The sequence below is a fragment of the Apteryx mantelli genome, chromosome 22 (assembly GCF_036417845.1).
Source record: "Apteryx mantelli isolate bAptMan1 chromosome 22, bAptMan1.hap1, whole genome shotgun sequence".
Lineage (NCBI taxonomy): Eukaryota > Metazoa > Chordata > Aves > Apterygiformes > Apterygidae > Apteryx > Apteryx mantelli.
The window spans coordinates 10,793,522-10,811,289 of NC_089999.1; the positions used below are offsets into that span (position 1 = coordinate 10,793,522).

Consider the following 17,768-nt stretch of genomic DNA (forward strand, 5'->3'; position numbering starts at 1 on the left):
CTGGTTTTCCTTCTCCTCTCCGTAAGCCATGTTTGGATGCGATTGAGCTGCTCTCCAGGGTTGCATTTGAGTACCTGATGCCTGCTGTGGTGGTGGTGGTTAAATTGGTTCTACTGGAAGGGAAGTTTACTGGTGCCAAGCTCCGCTCTGCTGGAGAGGAGCCTGGACAGCCGGGGGCCGGGCGGCCTGGTGGATGGTGGTATGTCAAGGGCGAGTGCTGCTTCCCGCCCTGCGTGTCCTCTCCGGCGAGGAGCTTCTCCGCGCTGCGAGGAGGAGAAGGGAGACTAGGCTGGGTGATGCCCAACTTGCTGCTTGGTGCATTGCGTGTCTTCGTAGCGGGTTTGAGCCTCCTCTTCCTCCATGCAGTATCCGCCCCCTCCTTGTCTTCTGAACCAGCCGCGGTTGCAGGGCATGGGAAACGTTTTGAATGTTCCTGCTGCAGCAGGAGCTGCTAGGCTGCTGCATTAATCCTGCCGGATTACGTTCTGGGGATTGCCGCAGAGTAACGCTTTCTGCTGGCCTCCTCCGCAAGGGCTGCGGCCGCGGGCCGAGTCTCCCCCGCGCTGCTACAGCCCCAAAATCCGCGGGGTGGAGGCGCGGGGCGGAGCTCGCCGACCGCAGCCTCGAACCCGCGGCCCCGCGGCTCTAGGGCGCCGCTCGCCCCCGCCGGCCGCCAGGGGGCGGCAGCGCCCCCCCACCCAGCCCCCCCGCCGCCCCCCCCTCCCGCGCAGGCGCCGCTTCCGGCCCACGTGGGTCGCGCCCGCACATGGCCGCGGTGAGCGGGGCCGGGGGGTGTCGGGGCTGGGGGGGGGGGTCTGGTGTGCGGGGCCTGCCCGCTTCCCTATAGGGTGTCCTCTACCCCCCCCCATACGGGGTCCGTGCCCGGTTCCCCCCATAGTGGCTCCTTCTGCCCCCCCCCCCCCCCCGTGGGTACCTCTGCCTGGGGCCGGGGTCCCTTGGGGCCCCCCGCCCCCCCGATATTGCCCTGCCCGGGGCTAGTCCTGCTCCTCCTCACCCCAAACTGGGGGTCCCCCCTGCGTGGGGCCGGGGAACCCTTTCACCTCCCCCTCCCCACTTTGGGGGTCCCAGGCTGGGGCGCCGTCGGCCCCTTCTGCCCCCCCCCCCCCCAAAAAACAGCGGGGACCCCGCGGGTGTCCTGAGCCCCTTGTCCTGCAGATCATGTCGCCGAGCGAGGACGCGGAGCGGCTCCTGATCCAGTTCCGGGACGAGGCCGGGGAGCCCCTGGGCTCCCCCTTCGACGTCCCCATCGGCATCACCGCGGACAAGCTGCAGCTGGTCTGCAACGCTCTCCTGCAGAAGGTGAGGGGGCCTGGGGGGCCGCCCCGCGCGCAGACCCTGCCCCGGCGCCGCGCCGAGCTCCTCTCGCCCCGCCGAGACCCCCGCGCCGGCGCTCCCGCCGCCTCTCTCCCATAGGATGAGCCGGTGCCTTTGGCCTTCTACGTCCACGACGCCGAGATCGTCACCTCGCTGGAGAAGACCTTGGCGGGGCTGGCCCTGGAGACCGAGAAGGTGCTCGACATCATCTACCAGCCGCAGGCGGTGTTCAGGGTGCGGGCGGTGACGCGCTGCACCAGCTCCCTGGAGGGGCACACCGAGGCCGTCATCTCCGTGGCCTTCAGCCCCACCGGAAAGTAAGAGGCTCCGGCGGGGGGCACGGCGGGGGGAACCGGTGGCAGCCGCGGTCCCGCCTGGGGGGCACCGCACCGAGCCAGGCTCCTTCTCCCTGTGCAGGTACCTGGCGAGCGGCTCCGGAGACACCACCGTCCGCTTCTGGGACCTCAGCACGGAGACACCGCAGTTCACGGCCAAAGGTGGGTGCGGGGTGTCCCGGGAGGGCGGCTCCTGCCCCGCTGCCCGCGCAGGGGGGCGAACAGACCGAAACCGTGGGTGCCGGCTGAGCCATGAAGCCTGGGAGCGCGGCTCGGGGAGAGGAGCAGCTCCGTCTCCCTAACGAGGCGGAGAAACAGGGTCTGGGCAGGAGGAACGTGGCGGGTTTCCTCCCTCCTGCTGCCGGGCTGCCGCGTGCCCGGGATGCCGCTCTCGGCTCACGCCGGCTCCTGCTCTCTGCCAGGTCACCGGCACTGGGTGCTCAGCATCGCCTGGTCGCCCGACGGCAAGAAGCTGGCCTCGGGCTGCAAGAACAGCCAGGTACGTGGCGGCTCCGTCTTCCCTTGCCAAGGGGCCAAACGCGCCGGCACAGCCGGGCCGAAGGGGATCTAGTAGGATCTGCGGGAGCGCGGAGCGGCCTGGCCCAGGGGATCCTCTGCAGCCCTGTCCTGGGCTGAGATGAAACCTGGCAAACGGGCTGCGGGGGACGAGGGGCCCCGGCTTTGCCCCGCGGCCTTTAAAGAAGCCTTTCGAGGGGCCGCGTGCCGGCGCTGAGCTCTGCTGTCTGCCTTGCAGCCGCTTTCCCCTTTGCACGGGAAAGAGTCCAGGCTTTGGATGTGGTCCCTGGCACGCGGACGTGTCACGAGGGAGGTGTCTGGAGCGAGAAAGGGCATCGCCCGGCCAAGCCGGGGCCGCTGTTTGCGTGACCCAGACATGCAGCCTGTTCCCCAGCGCGGCAGGGCCAGGGCTCCCGCGCAGCCGCGGCCAAATTCCCCCTGGCAGGGTCGGCGCGGGCCGTGCCCCAGCCACTGGGCGAGCTGCGGTTGCTCGAGGCGCTTAGGGAATCACCCGCGGAAGCAGGAGCGCTCACGGGCAATGAAAAGAGAGGCAGGGCCTTGCTGAGCTGCGGCGGGGCGCTCGCTTTGGATGCGGCGCCCTGACCTTCGGGCGGCCCGGGAGCAGCAGGAGCGGCCGCGGCAGCGCCGCTGTCCTGCGCTCAGTCGCCGAAAAGCCGCTGTGATACAAGGCCCCAAGGGACCCGGGGCAGCTCTGCCCCGCTCTGGTGGCGTTTGGCTGTAACCTGGGGTGCTGCTTGTCCTCCGCTTCCCAGCTTCTCCCAGGTTCTCCAGTAGCAGATGACTAATGCCTTGGCTCTCCGGATGAACATTTATATATATAGAGAAAAAACAACAGAAAACCAGCATGTGTCCCACCCACAGAATCCGATAATAAGGAGCATTTAGCGCTCTCTGGCTTTCATCGCGCTCTGCAAACATTCCCAAACTCTCCGGCGCGAGGTGTCAGAGGCTCAGGCTGGCTTTCCGGAGACCTGGATTGGTTTTGAGACGAGACAGATATTTTTGTCGCAGCAGCATCGCAGGCAGAGTGGAGGGCGGTCGGGTCTCATGCTTTTGAGATGTCAGCTGATTGCTGCAGGGACCTGGAACGCCATCCAGCCCTCCCTTTCTCATCCTTGCTTCTGCCAATTCAAATCCCGGCACCGCGAGCCCGAGGACACCTCTCCTTTCTAAAAGGAGCTTGAATGTCCCTGGGATTCACATGATGCGCGGCCTCACGCGACCCTCTCGCTTCCTCTCTCGGTCAGATCTTTCTCTGGGATCCAGCCACGGGGAATCAGATCAGCCGGGTGCTCACCGGCCACTCCAAATGGATCACGTGGCTGTGCTGGGAGCCGCTCCACCTGTAAGTGACGGGCCAGCCTACGCCTTCCCCTTTACTTTTAAGGAAAAGAGCAGCTCGGCCTTCGGGGTCCCGTTGCTTCAGGCCTTCTCGTGTTACAGCGCGCAGAGGGAGGACAGCTGCCAGGTGTGCCAGGAGAAAAGCAGCTGGCGCGTGCACAGGAGACCCAGCTTCTCCCTACGGTCCTGGTGTGCTTGGGAACTTGCTGTGCCTCAGTTTCCCCCTCCGTATAAACAGGATACCTGCCTATGGAAAATGCTTCAGCGCTGGACGAACGTTAGCCGTGCTCCTCCCCAGCGCTGAGCCGGGAACAGGAAAGCCCGTCCGCGTGGTGCCTGGGCTCGGCCCTGCCAAGCGCTCCCTTTCTGCCCTCCTGCATCGTGGTTGCCTCTGTCGTCCGTTTTATTTGTCGTGAGGGCTGATTAACCGTGCAGTCCCCTTATCCCTTTGATCAGCCAAAGCTCTGCCTGGGGGAGGTGGGCGGAGGGGGAAAGTTGTAGTTAATAATCCAAGACATTATAGGAATAAAAAAGGGCCCCTTCGGAGCAGAGCCCTGCAAATTGAATTCCCCAGTAGGAGTCTCCAGCTATTGCAAACAGTTAACTGAGTTAGCAAAAACTGATTACGAGGGAGGACCAGGAAATGGAGAGGAGGGAGACGACCCTGCTAGTGCTCGGCCGCGGTGTCTCCGGCCAGCTGCGCTCCCTGCTCGGCTCCTGCGCAAAGCAGGAGCCAGGTCCTTCCTCACCCTGGCGTTGCTCGGGCGCTGGCAGCGCGGCGGGTCGTGGTGCTGGTCATTAACGAGCCTCCTGGCTGGCCTGGCATCGCTCTGTGCTGCTCAGCTTCGCTTCTCTTCTGAGGATGGTTTTGTCTCCACTGCGCTGTTCCTCGCTGTCACCTGCCTGCGACCAGCTGAAGGGAGACACAAGCTGGTGCAGCGGGAACGCCGCTCCTGGGAGCAGCGATGCCGCAGGGCGGTGGGTCTCTGTGACCCTCCCTGGCCTCTCTGATCTTAAGCCTAAAGAGCAAGTTGTCTTGTATTGACTTCTGGGCCCTTATATCCTCTGGGAATGACATGGGGAAGGTCTTGGTGGAGGAGCTGCGCGTGCTCTGCGACCGTGTGTGGTCTTCTCTCCACCCAGAAACCCCGAGTGCCGCTACCTGGCGAGTGCCTCCAAGGACGGCAGCATCCGCATCTGGGACACGCTGATGGGCAGGTGTGACAAAATCCTCACAGGCCACACGCAGTCGGTGACGTGCGTGAAGTGGGGGGGAGATGGCCTGCTCTACTCCTCCTCCCAGGACAGAACCATCAAAGTCTGGAGGAGCCAGGACGTGAGTGAGATGGGCGGGCAGGCAGCCCGGGGGCCAGCAGCGGCGGCGGGGGCTGCTCGTGCCGCACTGGAGCGGCTGCATTTTCTCTCCCTGTCTGCTCCTCACAGCACGGATCGTGCCCTGGAAAATGTAGCTGCAGCCTGCATGCTGTATCCTCTAACACCCTTGGAGCAGCACCCCTTGGTTAACACCATTTGGAGGGAGTAGCTGTTGTGCAAGCAAATGTTTTCATCCCTGAAAGCATAAAATGGGCTTAAAAGCTGGAAATGCCCCTAGAGTCACCTCTCCTGGTGGTTTCCTTGCAAGGCTCTACTGGAAGCCTGTCCCAGAGGTTCTGCAGTGTCATTTCTTCCCAGCCAGCATGACTGCAGTCCTGCTGCGCAGCTAGGAGGGCTTGGAAAGTTTTGGGTGGTCCCAGTAGCACGATGGGTTTGGCGGGTCCCGTGCAGTCTGGCTCTGCCCTACCCATCCCTCTCTAAGCGGGTGGTTTTGTTTCCAGGGGGTCCTGTGCCGCACGTTGCAGGGCCACGCTCACTGGGTGAACACCATGGCTCTTAGCACCGACTACGTTCTCCGCACCGGGGCCTTCGAACCCGCCGAAGCCTCCATCAACCCACAGGACGTGAGCGGCTCCTGTAAGCGCACCACCTGCGTCGTAGGCTGGGGGAGGCGGTGGGAAGGGCAGGAGCTCTGGGGTGCAGCGAGGAGACCTGCTGTCTCCTCTTAGTGCTGCCACGAGCCAAAACCATCCTGAGAGCTGGGAGCAGGCCCTGGGCCAGTGTTGGCCACGCTGACAGCCACGGTCCTCCCTGCCCGTGCACAGAGTCCCGCAGCACAGGGATTGGGAAGGCCACCTTGTGCTCAAGGGCTTTTGCCCCCGGTGTGGCCCTCAGCAAAGGGGAAGCGGGTGAGCAGTTACAAATGCGTCTGCTTGGCCCACAGACCCTGGAGTAGAGGTGGCATCACAGGGTTGTAAAGTTTCCTTTCACCTAAGGATTTCAAATATCTCCTCTTCTCCCTCTCCCTTTCCCTCTTCCAGTGGCAGAACTGAAGGACAAGGCACAGCAGAGGTATGACCAAGTCAGGGTAAGTCCGCACGGGGAAGTTTGCCCCTGCTGTATTTTATTTTACTGATGGAAGCACTAAATGTGTGCAGTTGGCTCTTGACCCCAACACTGGGTATGCTTCTACGAGCTCTCCAAGCCTGGCTTGTACAAGACTTAGGCTCTTTCATCCCCTTCTCAGGGCCAGGGGCCAGAAAGGCTCGTCTCAGGGTCGGATGATTTCACATTGTTTCTTTGGAGGCCAGCAGAAGACAAGAAGCCGCTGGAGAGGATGACAGGCCACCAGGCATTGATCAACCAAGTCCTCTTCTCGCCAGACACCCGGATAATAGCTAGTGCTTCCTTTGACAAGTCCATAAAGCTCTGGGATGGCAGGACAGGAAAGTGAGTTTTTTTGCCCCGTTACAGATGTGTACTGTAGGCTGACCCAGTTTAAACAGCAGCTGTGCAAGAGAACACCTTGTTCTGGGTGATGCAAGTTCTTTCTTGAAGTTGCGAGGGGTGCAGTTGGTGTTTGGATGCCCCTGCAATCCAGGCTTTAACCTCCTGCTGGAGTATCCCTGAGCTCTCGGGGCAGCAGTCCCTCCTTTGTTCTGCGGTTGTAATTAGTAATCGGTGGTTTAGTGGCCTTTCTAAATCCTGCAGGAGTCCAGGCCTGTGTTTGCTCAGGTAGAGGGAGGAAGGACACATCTGTACCGTACAGCTGCAGTGTTGATAAGGGTTTCTCAGCGGAGGGGTCGATGTGAAGGGCTCGTCCTCTCGAAGGCTGTGAGCTCATCTCAGAGGGTTTCTAGACAGACCAAGTCACCAGCAGTCGATTGCCTTTTGTGTACAAAGCATGCGTGCTGGCTCGGGGTGTGCTGGGCGTCCCGTGCCCTTGCTTGCTGGGAGCCAGAGAAGAAACATGAAGGCTGGGCGAGGACAGGTTGGAAGACACCCAGCTGCCCGCTCATCTAACAGCTTCTTGGTGCCTCCTTCGCGCCAGGTACCTCACGTCGCTGAGAGGACACGTCTCGGCGGTGTACCAGATCGCCTGGTCGGCAGACAGCCGCTTGCTGGTGAGCGGGAGCAGCGACAGCACGCTGAAGGTCTGGGACGCCAAGACGAAGAAACTGGCCATCGATCTCCCCGGCCATGCAGACGAGGTGAGACGTCTGGGTGAGCTGGGAGAGGCGGGAGTGACTCTTCCTGCGACAGCAGAAATAACTGGGTCTCCCTCTAATACTAGGTGTTTGCAACAGACTGGAGCCCGGACGGACAGAGGGTGGCAAGTGGAGGGAAAGATAAGTGTTTACGGATGTAAGTATCCCATGGTCTGTCCCTGGAAGAGCAGGATGTCGCGACTGCTCTGTGTGTCCTTCAAAGCCGCGGTTTCCTTGCAGAGGCCCTCACCGTTGGGGCATGATCTCTCCTTGCAGAGAGCACAGCGCTGGGCCAAACCCAGCCTGGAGACCCCCCTCAGTGCAGGACCTGTTGCTCCCCCCCCCAGTAGATGACTAGAGAGCAGAGTCCCTCCAGCTGCGCAGCCAGGGCTGCAGTTGGGCTCTGATGTTTTGGCCCTCTTGCGCTGGGCTGGAGAGGGGCAGGACAGTTGTACGGCGGGTCAGACCTTCCTTTCTCACCTTGCTCTGCCTCCCCTCCCAGTCATGCAGACAGACAGACAGCCACAGGCTCACGGGAATTTAACTGCGGCAGGCGAAAGAGCCTGCTCCGGCGGCTCCCGCTGTGCTGCTCCCCCATGGTACGTGCTGGGCTGCGCGGCAGCGCTGGCGCCGGACCGCGGGGACTCACGGCTCTTTCTGTTCGCAGATGGCGTAGGTAGGAGCAGTGACCAGAAGCCACCGGTCCTCAGCTGGCCCAGCCTTCGGCTCCGTCTGTCTGGGGAGATCTGGGGGCGATGGACGACGGAGGCCATCCTGAGCACGTCTCCTTGGACCCATCAGCTGCTCTCCCTCATGGATTCTTTCCTTCTATTTATTTAAGGAAATTTTAATTCCAGTCCTTACCAAGAGCTGCACTTTGCAGGATGATTTCCTCTGAACATTACAGCAGGGATATCTCATCTGCCTCCATCTCAAGCTGCTTTTTATTGACATTTCTGCCTTGCAGTAGCCTGCCCCCTTTAAAGGGAAAAGCAAAGGCGGGGGCGGCTCATGCTCTTTGCCTTGGGAGGAATCCTGCAGGGAGGAAGGCTTTTGTGGGAACAGGCAGGGGTGTCCTTGCATGACCTTCAGAGGGGGCGAGAGGAAGGGGAAAACGCAGAACATCGTTGCGTTGCAGGCTTCTGCCCGGCTGCGTGCCTGCGGCGAAGATCTGCCGAGAATAAGGGCTGGGGGCTTCTCGTTGCTCCAGGAGGGTTTTGCCTTTACGCTCGTCCCGTTCCTTACGGGCTGCACTGAGGGGTGCTGCGGTCAGCCGGCGATCTGCCACGTCCACGGGGACGAGAGTGCCCTGCTTTGCTCGTGCATTCAGGGCTGGGTGCAGCAGGCACGGACTTTGCACTGCCAGAGCTGCGCTGAGTTTTCAGGTCTCAGTGCTTCTTGGAGCTGGGGAAATGAGAGCATTTGTGTCTCTGCACAGGGATTTTTCCATTTCCCTTCCATCGGGGGAAGGAAGGGAGGGTTAGAAGGGGGAAGGATGGAGCAGGTGTTTTGAGCGTTGTGTCCCCTGGCCTGGGTTTGTGTTGGCAGCAAGGCTGGGACTGCCTCCGAGATCCCGTCACGGCAAATGTCAAAACTTCCATTGCACACACCTGGCTCCTTCTGGATTTTTCAAGCATGTTTTCTTGCCCAGTGGGTGAGAGGGATCCATGCTCGTGGTTAAAACACTGCTTTTAATATTTGTAAGCTTGCTTATAAGTCTTTTTTTATTATTTTATTATTATTTTTTTTAGTCAATACAGGCTTCCAACAGTCATGAAGCAAATATACCAGGGTTTAGTGTTTATTTCCAGGATGGTTAGAAAACAGTGGAAATCAAAATGTGGTTAATAAGGAGTAGAGATTGTATGGCCGGGTTTAGTTGCAGCAAATTAGTATGAGGACTGAAACATTCTCCATAGCCCTCGTACTGCGGTTGATGCTCAGTGGCTAATTCAGCTCAAACTGGGCGGTTGGCTCTCGGATGTTTCCTAGCTGCAGAAGATAACATTTTAGGACTTTGTTCCTGCTGGCAGGATTGCTGTGGAGCACAAAGAGGGGATGGCGCGGGAAGGATGTTAATGGCTATTTGCTTGTCTGCTCTTCAAACAGTCACGTGAGCAAAAGCCTGGAACAACGAGTTACATCTCTGATGTGGCTGAGAACACAAATTATTGTCCCTTTTGTTGGTGGTGGTGGTATCTTTTTCCGCCAGCCGGATCAGCTGGCTCTGTCTTTGTGGGATCTTTTGGGAAGAACTCAATGTCCTGTACCTGCTCTTTCGTTCGGGTGGTTTTGGGGGGCTGTGAACGCTGTGTCGGGTCCATTTGCATAGGTTTTGCCTAAACAAAGGCTTTTGCAATTCGCTGCAGCGAATGTCACGAATGTCACGGCAGAGGGCGGTTCAAAGCTGTAGTGGTACGTGTGCCCCGCAGGCGGCCGTGCCCTGGGAAGCGGAGGCGTGCGGAAGCGTGCCGGCGGAGCGGCTGCGACGGACCTCCAGCCGAAGCCAGGCCGCTAAGCCGTTTCCTGGGCTGTGCGTAAGGGAAGCTCGTGCACCCTCCCGAGCTCGGCTCCGTCCCCGTCCCCTGGTTCGGCTCGGGGAGAGCAGCAGCCCACGGCTTTTCCCACTGGGAGAGGGGCCGGTCTCCGCTTGCTCTCCCGAAGGACTGCCCGGGGGTGCCGTGCCCCGTGAACATTTCCTTGTCCGCTGATCTCCAAAGTGAAGCAGCTGCCGTGCCCCGGCCCTGCTCCTCGCCTGGGTAAGCTGCCGCCGTCCCCGTAGTACTAGGCATTGAATAGAGGCTGATTAAAACTCGGCTTCCTAAGACTGGACCGCAAAGCTTTTCCAAAGCAAAATGCAAATTCTTGAACAAAGAGGTGGCCTGGAAGTAAGTTTGCACCAAAACAAGCTGCCCCAGCCTTCTTCTTTCTTTGACCTGATAGCGGGTAGATTTTGAGCCCTGCTATGTGATGACTTTGCGCATAGACCAAATTGTATTTTCCTATCTAAGCAGCTGCTACTATTTTTATCATTCATACAGTACCAGCCTTCATGCATATTAAGTTCTGGCTCTTTTCCATCTGTATTCCTCAGCAATCCGCTGCCGCTCCTCCCGGCCACATTGGATGCGTGCAGCAGAGCCGGGGCCTCGCTCTGCAGCCTCCTCGCCGCTCGGGAAGCAGCGGCCGCGCTTCGCTTCGGAGGCGGCTGCCTTTTTGGCAGGAAGCAAATAGGAGCACTTGATCTCCCTTGCTCTCCTGGCGGCCTGAGCTTTAATTAGCTGATCGGAATTGCGTTTGCAGCTTTGGGTGGAAGGTTTTATTAATGTGCAAGATATTGCCACTTTTTATTAAAATACAAATCTAGAAGGTGAGCTTGAGTTTTCTATCTGCCTGGTACCTTTTCCAGTAACCGTACTGCTACCCTTACAAAAAGGCATGTACGGAAATATTCAGACTTCTCAAAAGCTGTGTGATACAAAGCTCGGTATATGCTGCTGTTTTAGTCCAGTATTACCCAACTTATCCATTACGAGTACTGCACAGGTATGCCTACGACGTGGGCGTTACTTTTTGTTGATAATTTTAAGTACATCCAGCTGATACGGTGCTCCTCCCGAAACGCTCCCTGACACTTTTCCCTGTAAAAGCTGTGATACCTCAAGTCGTGCCACCGTTAATTTTGTTATTACGAACGCCTGTCCCGAGTGGTGTGAGGACAGTGATGACCAGGACGGGGAAGTACGCCAGCGCGCCGAGTGAAGTTCAGCTCTCTCGGTTGCCTTCCTGGGTGTAATGTGAGGCAAGAGGACGGCGAGAGCATCCGCAGTGAAATAGGCTGTCGTGTACAGCGAGGAGGCTGCGGTGGGATGGTGACAGGCTCCTGTCCCATCTAGATGAGCAGGGCCGTAACATCCTCCTGGGAATTGCTGCCAGGGCTGCGCGAGGCAGCTCTGCTCGTCGCTGCAGAAGGGCTTGTGAAGGGGCTTCGGCGCTGCGCTGCCCGGGCCCGGCCTCCTTGGAGCCCCACGCTCATCTGCTACCCGACTTGTCTGATCTCCTGAGTGTTTTCCCAGCTATCCAGCTTCCTTGTGGCTTATTGCCTGGGGAGAGACTAGGAAAAAAAATGTTTTGATGAACAGAAAGAAATTCCTCATCTTAATTATTCTGCATGAGCATCAGGAAGAGCAGTCTTCTCTCCACCTTGCACCAGGTCAGCTGGGGCACCGTTTGGGGCGGTTTCTGCCTCGGAAACAACTGCGTTTTGGTGGCATGGTAGCAAAGTGTTTGTGAAGACCAATAGCGTTTTCAAGGATGAAAGATGGCTGGAAACTCGAACGCTGACGTCGGTGTCCCAAGGAGCTGCTGCCAGACGAACGGACACTTCCCCTGTGTACTTAGACGGACAACCGAGAAGGTGCTAATTTCTTCCCAGGTCTGTAGCTCCTGCAATCGCGAGTCCTGGCTTACAGCTGAGGAACTAATTTGGCTGAACCACCATCCGGCCAAGGAAATTCCTGCAGCATCTTTCTCTCTTCAAAAGGGACCCGTCTGTGCATTTTTTAGCATCCCTAAAACGCAGCTTGTGGCACAGGCTTTGGGTTGAGGGTACGTGCCGATGCCGAGAGAATTAACACTGAGCGTGAAAGTCAGCGGATGGGAATAAGCAGCCCGTTCTCCTGGGGAAAATATTTCCTGAATCGGAATATTTAACACATTATGACTTGTGGGCTTTTTCCTGGTTTTAAAGGGCCACTGTGAATACATGCTGGAAAGAGCTTGCAACACCTTAATTTCTGATTAACTTGAAATATTTTTACATCTCATTTATTCTTTCCACGGTGTTCTTCTAAGCCACTGAAATTATTGGGTTGGCTTTGCTTTCTCAGCTTTGTATGTTAAACTGGGGCTATGTAGGATTTTTTGGAGGGAGGCTCAAAACTTCAGAAAATAAAGGGGGGGGGATAGGCTTTTTTTTTTTTTTTTTTTTAGGTTCTTTGGTTCTCTGATACAAAGTAGATTTCTTAGGATTTCCCGGATGCCCCCATAGGATGCACACACAGCTTAAAACGTCCTTCATAAAGCTGCTAATATCTCTTGCTGAACTTCTTTTTTTTGTCCAGGTGCGTTGCCTTTGGAGCAGCCTTTAGCTGCGAAGGTTTTGACGTGGCGCACGCAGCTATTAGCACGTGGCTTCGAGCTGCAGTAAGTCAACAGAGATAAGTGAAGAGTAAGGAGAGAAGCGGCTGCCTAACTCTCTGCTCGGTCGCTGTTTCGGTCCGCCAGCACCGCAAGCAGAGCAGCAAAGCGCAGGCAGTGCTGCCCCGTCCCCGTCCCCGTCTGCAAGCCGTCCACCAAACGCCTTCCCGCAGGCGTGCAGCGGGGTTAATCATTACTGCGGGGGGAGGCAGTGACCGGAGCGCTGGAGGCATCCGGGGATATTGAGGAGGCCTGACACGGCTTGGCGCACGTGAAACAGGGACGCCGAGGCGGCGCGATGGAAAATGCGGACGGAGAAAGGAAGTGAAAGGGAGCAGTGAGGAGGGGAAAGCCAAGGCAGGGAGCCTAAGGCCAAAGGCTCCATGTGACTGCAGTGTGGGGTGCGCGGGGTTTTTTTTTGGATGCACACGTGTGTTGCTGGAAACGTCCCCCCGCTGATGTGGAAGTGCTGGGGACAGAGGCTGTAAATTAAAGGGCTCATTCGGTCTGTAAGGAGAGCGAGCCACGAGCAACTCGGACCGCACATCCTTCAGCACTTGGCGTGCGCGTTCCTCCATCGCCTCTCCCTTCCCTGACGTTCCTCCTGCTAGGCCTGATGTACGGCCCGGGGAAGGGGAATGGCTCCGGAGGCCTGGCACCCCGGGGAGCGGGAATGGCTCTGGAGGTCTGGCACCCCTGGGAATGGCTCCGGAGGCCCAGAGGTCCCTGGAGAGTGGGAATGGCTCCAGGGGCCTGGCATGCCCAGGAGCGCGAATGGCTCCAGAGGCCTCGCATCCCTGGGAGCAGGAATGGCTCCGGAGGCCCGATGGTCTGTGGGGAGCAGGAATGGCTCCGGAGGCCCGGCACCCCCGGGAGCAGGAATGGCTCTGGAGGCCCGATGGTTCCTGGGGAGCAGGAATGGCTCCGGAGGCCCGGCACCCCCAGGAGCAGGAATGGCTCTGGAGGCCCGATGGTTCCTGGGGAGCAGGAATGGCTCTGGAGGCCTGAAGGCCCCCGGGTGCGCGGGGCCCCGGCCGGGCCAGGCCGCGGGTCGGCACGGGCCGATCCCAGCTCCCCACCGCCGGCTGCTTCGTGGTGGCGCCGGCCCTCGGCTCGGCTCGGCCCGGCCCGGCGCCTCGGTCGCCCGGGGCGGCCCCTCAGCCCGGCCCGGCCTGGCCTCGCCGGGGCGCCCCGAGGCCGCTGGAGGCCGGCGGGGCTCGCGGGGGCCCGGCCCGAGCGCGGCGGCGGCGGCGGAGCGGTCCCGCCTGCCGCCTCCGCCGGGTTACCCGGGGTGACGCACTCTTTGGCCGCCGGCGGAAGCAGCCGAGCGCTGGGGACCTGCGCGCTTCGGCCTATAAAAGGCGGCGGGCGGCGCGGAGGCGCGGGCAGTCGGAGCCGGCGCCGGCGGGGTGCGGGTAGCAGCGCAGCGGCCTGGGAGCGGCGCTTCCACCCGTCTCCCCCATATACACCCCCGCTCCCTCCCATCCCGCGGGGCGGGGGAGGGCGGCCGGCGGCGGCGGCGAAGGCGGCAGCACCCACCCCCGGCCGCTCTTCCCCAGCCCCGCTGGATGCTCCGGGGCTCGGTGCCTGAGGGGGGCCGCGGGGCCATGGGGGCGGGCCGCGGCGGGGCGCCGAGCCCCCTTCGCCGCTGAGGGGGGCCGCCTCACCCCGGCGCCCATGCCGCGCCGGCGCCGCGCGCCCGGCCCCTGAGAGGCTTCGCCGCCGCTTCCGCCTCGCCCTCCCCATGCCCCACGGAGCCCCTCGCCTCGGAGACGCCCTGCAGCAGCAGCCCCGGCGGCCCGGCGCTATGAGAGCAGCTGCCCCCGGCGCCGGCGGCAGCCAGGAAAGGGGCGGGCTCCCGCCCCGCCGCCGGCTGCCGTGAGGCGGCCGCAGCTGCCGGGAAGAGCCGCTTTGTCCGCCCGCCCTTCCTCCCTCCCTCCCCGGGGCTTCATGCCCGGCTGAGGGGTGATGGAGGCGGTGGGGGACTTTGAGTACAGCAAGAAGGACCTCATCGGGCACGGAGCCTTCGCCGTGGTCTTCAAAGGTCGCCACCGCAAGGTAAACAGCGCGGGGCGGGTTACACAACCCCGCCGCCGCCCGCGCCTGGCAGCTGGGGGGGGGGGGCTCTTCTGGGGGGCTTTCCTGTGATTTGGGTGTTATGGGGGGAGGGGGGGGGTCGAGCTGCCCGGGGCGTGAGGGCCAGGCCGCTGCTGCCGGGGCCGAGCCTGCCGCCACGAGCCTTGCCAAACCCCTTAGTATTATTATTATTAATTATTATTATTATCCTCTTTTATTATTTTTCTAATTTTAAAGCACCCTGGCTGCCTTCCCACCTGCGCCGTGCCGCCGCCTCGCATAACGGCGGCTGCCGCTGCAGGGGCGGCCGAGCCCTTTGTTTGGCAGCGGGGTCATGTTTATCTCGCTGGATAACGAGGAGGAGAGAGGGGAAAAGCAAAAAAAAAAAAACAAAAACAAAATCCTCCCCTTCAGGATTGGCCGAAGATTTCCTAAATTCGGAGGTGTCGCCTGGCCCGGCCCGGCTTGCTTCATCGCCCCGGGTGCTCGCAGCTTCGCGATGGGTTTCTCGAGGCCGTGGGAGTTTATTTTGGTGCCGGTGCCCGAAAGCGCCCCGCTTTCCAGAAAACCGCTCTGCGAATTTGGGGATTTATCCTTTCAGAGCAGGGGGAGAGTGACCGCGGCTTGGAGGGGTGCAGTATAGGGATTTTTTTTTGCTTTAAGAAAAATGAAAACGTTAGAAACTTTAAAGGCCGATGGAGACGCTTCCACCTTACAGATAAATAGCCGAGCTATTTTTAAACAACATGTTTTCCTGCGCTGTTTTTGGTACGAGCGTGTAAGGGTGTGAGAAAGCTGAAGCTAGGAAGTCTTTGAAGGAGATTAAAAGTACCTTAATGATTGAGAGGGGACTAAAAAGCAAACAGCACAGCTACTGAAATGGCATGTGCATGATTATTTACGTTTTAATAATTTTTTTGAGGCTTTAGAGTCAATGGAAATGCAGCGTATCTGGATTTTGATAGCTCTGAACTGTTGAGGAATGGAACGGAGTTCTTGATGGTGTCATGTGATGTAGGAGTAATCACAAGCAGGTAGAGCAGGGATGATCTTACTGCATTTCCTCCACTGCTTTACCAGCTAGCTGTTAGTGGATAAAGTGTATAAAACTGACAATACTTTTCTTTTTATTTGCAGAAAACTGATTGGGAAGTAGCCATAAAGAGTATTAACAAAAAGAACTTGTCAAAGTCACAAATTCTACTTGGGAAAGAAATAAAAATCTTGAAGGTATGTTAATTTGCAGTGGTTTCTAAAGCTGCTTTACTTTAAAAAGAAAAGAGACTTTTGACCTAGTTCATTCTGGGTCATGGGTAATATCACAGTAATTGCTATCCCACCTTTCGCTTCTTCATTCCAGAAGATCTCCAGAACTGAAAAGACCAAGAAAAGAGGCAGATTTTTTTGTTGTTCGGGCAATAGCCTCGGAAGAGGTTAAAGGCATATTTTTTAGTTTTAGTGGAAAACTGTTGTAGAGCCAGTTTCTGTGCTTTACCTACTGCACATGTAGAAAACTTTGTCCTTCAGGATGCTTAGTCTGGCGCCTTTCCCAAGCAGTATGTGTAGCAAAAGTCATAGCAGAGGCCGAAACATCAATCTTTGATCTTTATCTTCTTTGCCCAAAGGTGGCTTGAAAACTAAAATTGGCGTGCTGAATTTGATTCATAAAGCAGTCTTCCCACTTCTGAGTTGTGTTAATTGACTTAAAAGTATAGTGTGGGTCTAACAAAATAAAACAGAGCATCGTTTAGTTCTTCTGTGCCATTTTCCATGAAATGCCTCTGTGGATGCTCTCTGAACATCACTAAATTTCATCTTATGTAGCTTTGTGGTAATTATTAGTGTTGCTGTCTTTACATGTTTTCAAGCTTCTTGAGACGCATCACTATATTATATTCTAGTGTATATATTATATTCTAGAAATTCTAGTGTTGGTTAAGTTAGTGTGCTGCAAGTACTCAGCAGAGACACTTTTATTTTGAGCAGTTGCAAGTAATCACGTGAACTGACCTGCAAGTTTTATTTGGTGTTATTTGGCATGATTTCCATTTTATGTAAAATGGGAAGATTGACTTGAAAATAATGTTATTGATTTCTCCCCTAAGCAAGAAGTTGTGTGAGACTGCAAAATTAAATTTAGTTAGTTTTCAGTACTCATCAAAGGATCTTGTGCTGTAGTACTTCCTATAACAAGACGTTGAAAAAAAATTCTTGAATCAAACCTTCTTATGATTGCTCTGAAGTTATTGTCTAATTCCCTGTTCCTCCTATTATTGTCTAAATAGCTGAGATTTCCGCCAAATTCCATCAGATGGCAAAAAAAAGGATACTATCTTTCTGTGTAAAATTTGATTCTCTTTCATTATCACCTGGCATATTCAATTTAAACAATCATAATAATGGGCTATTTCCATAATACAGATATTTTGTTTTACAGGAACTTCAGCATGAGAACATTGTAGCTCTCTATGATGTCCAGGTAAATTATATCCTGATGCCTTTCTCAACATTAAAATTTATTTATGAAAATATAATGCATATATATGGCAAGTAGAAATTTTTAAATGGCATTTTGTTGGTGTAACTGATTTGGTATTAAGAAAAAGAAATCCAGTTCCCTAGCAGCAGCCTGGGGATGTTCTCTCATCCTCAGCACATCATGCGCTTGTTTTATATTGGCTCTTCTTAATAAGCAGGTGCACAGTTGCGATAGAAAGCTGTGAGGAGTCCGGTTCGCTTTCTGGCAGCAGGGGCGAATGAAAGCCTGAGAATCTCTGCAGAGGCTGTTTGTGTAGTCTGGTCCTGTCTCTAGAGAAAAAGCATCAGCTGGCTGGGCTGGGTGCTGTATCGCTGTATCCGTGGCAGTAGCTATTCTCCTCCTGAACTAGCATTGTTTCCTTGGCCCTGTAATTTAATTGGGAAGTGGGTGTTTGTGGATAACGAGTGAATACACCTGAAGGAAAATGTACTGGTAGGAGTTGATCTGAAGCAAGTGACGTTAAGAAGACATCATGACTTTAAATACTCTGTGTAGAAAAGGAGCAGCGCCTTTGAGGTATCTGTAGCAAAGAAATGTATTGCATGGCTCTGTGTCACTGTGAGGAAGAACTGACGGAAGTAGAAGAATGTGATCACCCACATATATACTGCTGTTACTTACCTATGCTAAACAGATAGGATAAAGAGAGAATAAAGGTTGGGCAGATTATTTGGATCTTTTCAAGTAGAAGTAGGTATTAAATTGCTTCAAGTTGTCTTCCTCTTATTACTTATTTACTTATTTATTCCCAGGATTCTGATTGATGAGGTGAAGGAGTATTTTTCCTTAGTTATCACCTATTTAGGGTAACATATCCTACTTGGTAGGAAGTTGATTTTTTTGTATCCTAAAGCCTGTTAGTGC

General features: G+C 56.7%; 2 protein-coding genes across 3 annotated transcripts in view; both read left to right on the forward strand.

The window, feature by feature from the left end:
• The first annotated feature begins 749 nt into the window (after window positions 1–749).
• On the forward strand, window positions 750–10,459 carry NLE1 (notchless homolog 1). 2 transcript variants are annotated; one of them, XM_067309688.1, is made up of 13 exons: window positions 750–775; window positions 1,177–1,320; window positions 1,435–1,652; window positions 1,753–1,832; window positions 2,093–2,169; window positions 3,455–3,552; window positions 4,692–4,884; window positions 5,384–5,519; window positions 5,924–5,970; window positions 6,130–6,332; window positions 6,934–7,093; window positions 7,177–7,247; window positions 7,758–10,459. In XM_067309688.1, exons 1-13 carry the CDS (start codon window positions 767–769, stop codon window positions 7,768–7,770), a joined length of 1,449 nt encoding a protein of 482 aa, XP_067165789.1. In that variant the 5' UTR covers window positions 750–766; the 3' UTR covers window positions 7,771–10,459. The 2 variants fall into 2 exon arrangements, with proteins under 2 accessions (XP_067165789.1, XP_067165791.1); XM_067309690.1 differs by lacking the exon at window positions 750–775 and having other exon boundaries at window positions 1,248–1,320; window positions 1,435–1,530.
• Window positions 10,460–14,080: 3,621 nt separating this feature from the next.
• The window catches only part of ULK2 (unc-51 like autophagy activating kinase 2), a 43,772-nt gene continuing 40,084 nt past the window's right edge, over window positions 14,081–17,768 (forward strand). Inside the window, exons 1-3 of the mRNA XM_067309549.1 lie at window positions 14,081–14,347; window positions 15,503–15,595; window positions 16,803–16,844. Of these exons, the coding sequence (XP_067165650.1) occupies window positions 14,258–14,347; window positions 15,503–15,595; window positions 16,803–16,844 (225 nt within the window). The 5' untranslated portion in view covers window positions 14,081–14,257. The remainder of the gene's footprint in view (window positions 14,348–15,502; window positions 15,596–16,802; window positions 16,845–17,768) is intronic.

What these genes read in the sequence shown, in the direction of transcription:
- NLE1 (XM_067309688.1), top strand. An exon ending in TGCTGGGAGCCGCTCCACCT is followed by an intron (nt 3,553 to 4,691) that starts GTAAGTGACGGG and finishes CTCTCCACCCAG; the next exon opens with AAACCCCGAGTGCCGCTACC. An exon ending in AGAGGTATGACCAAGTCAGG is followed by an intron (nt 5,971 to 6,129) that starts GTAAGTCCGCAC and finishes TCCCCTTCTCAG; the next exon opens with GGCCAGGGGCCAGAAAGGCT.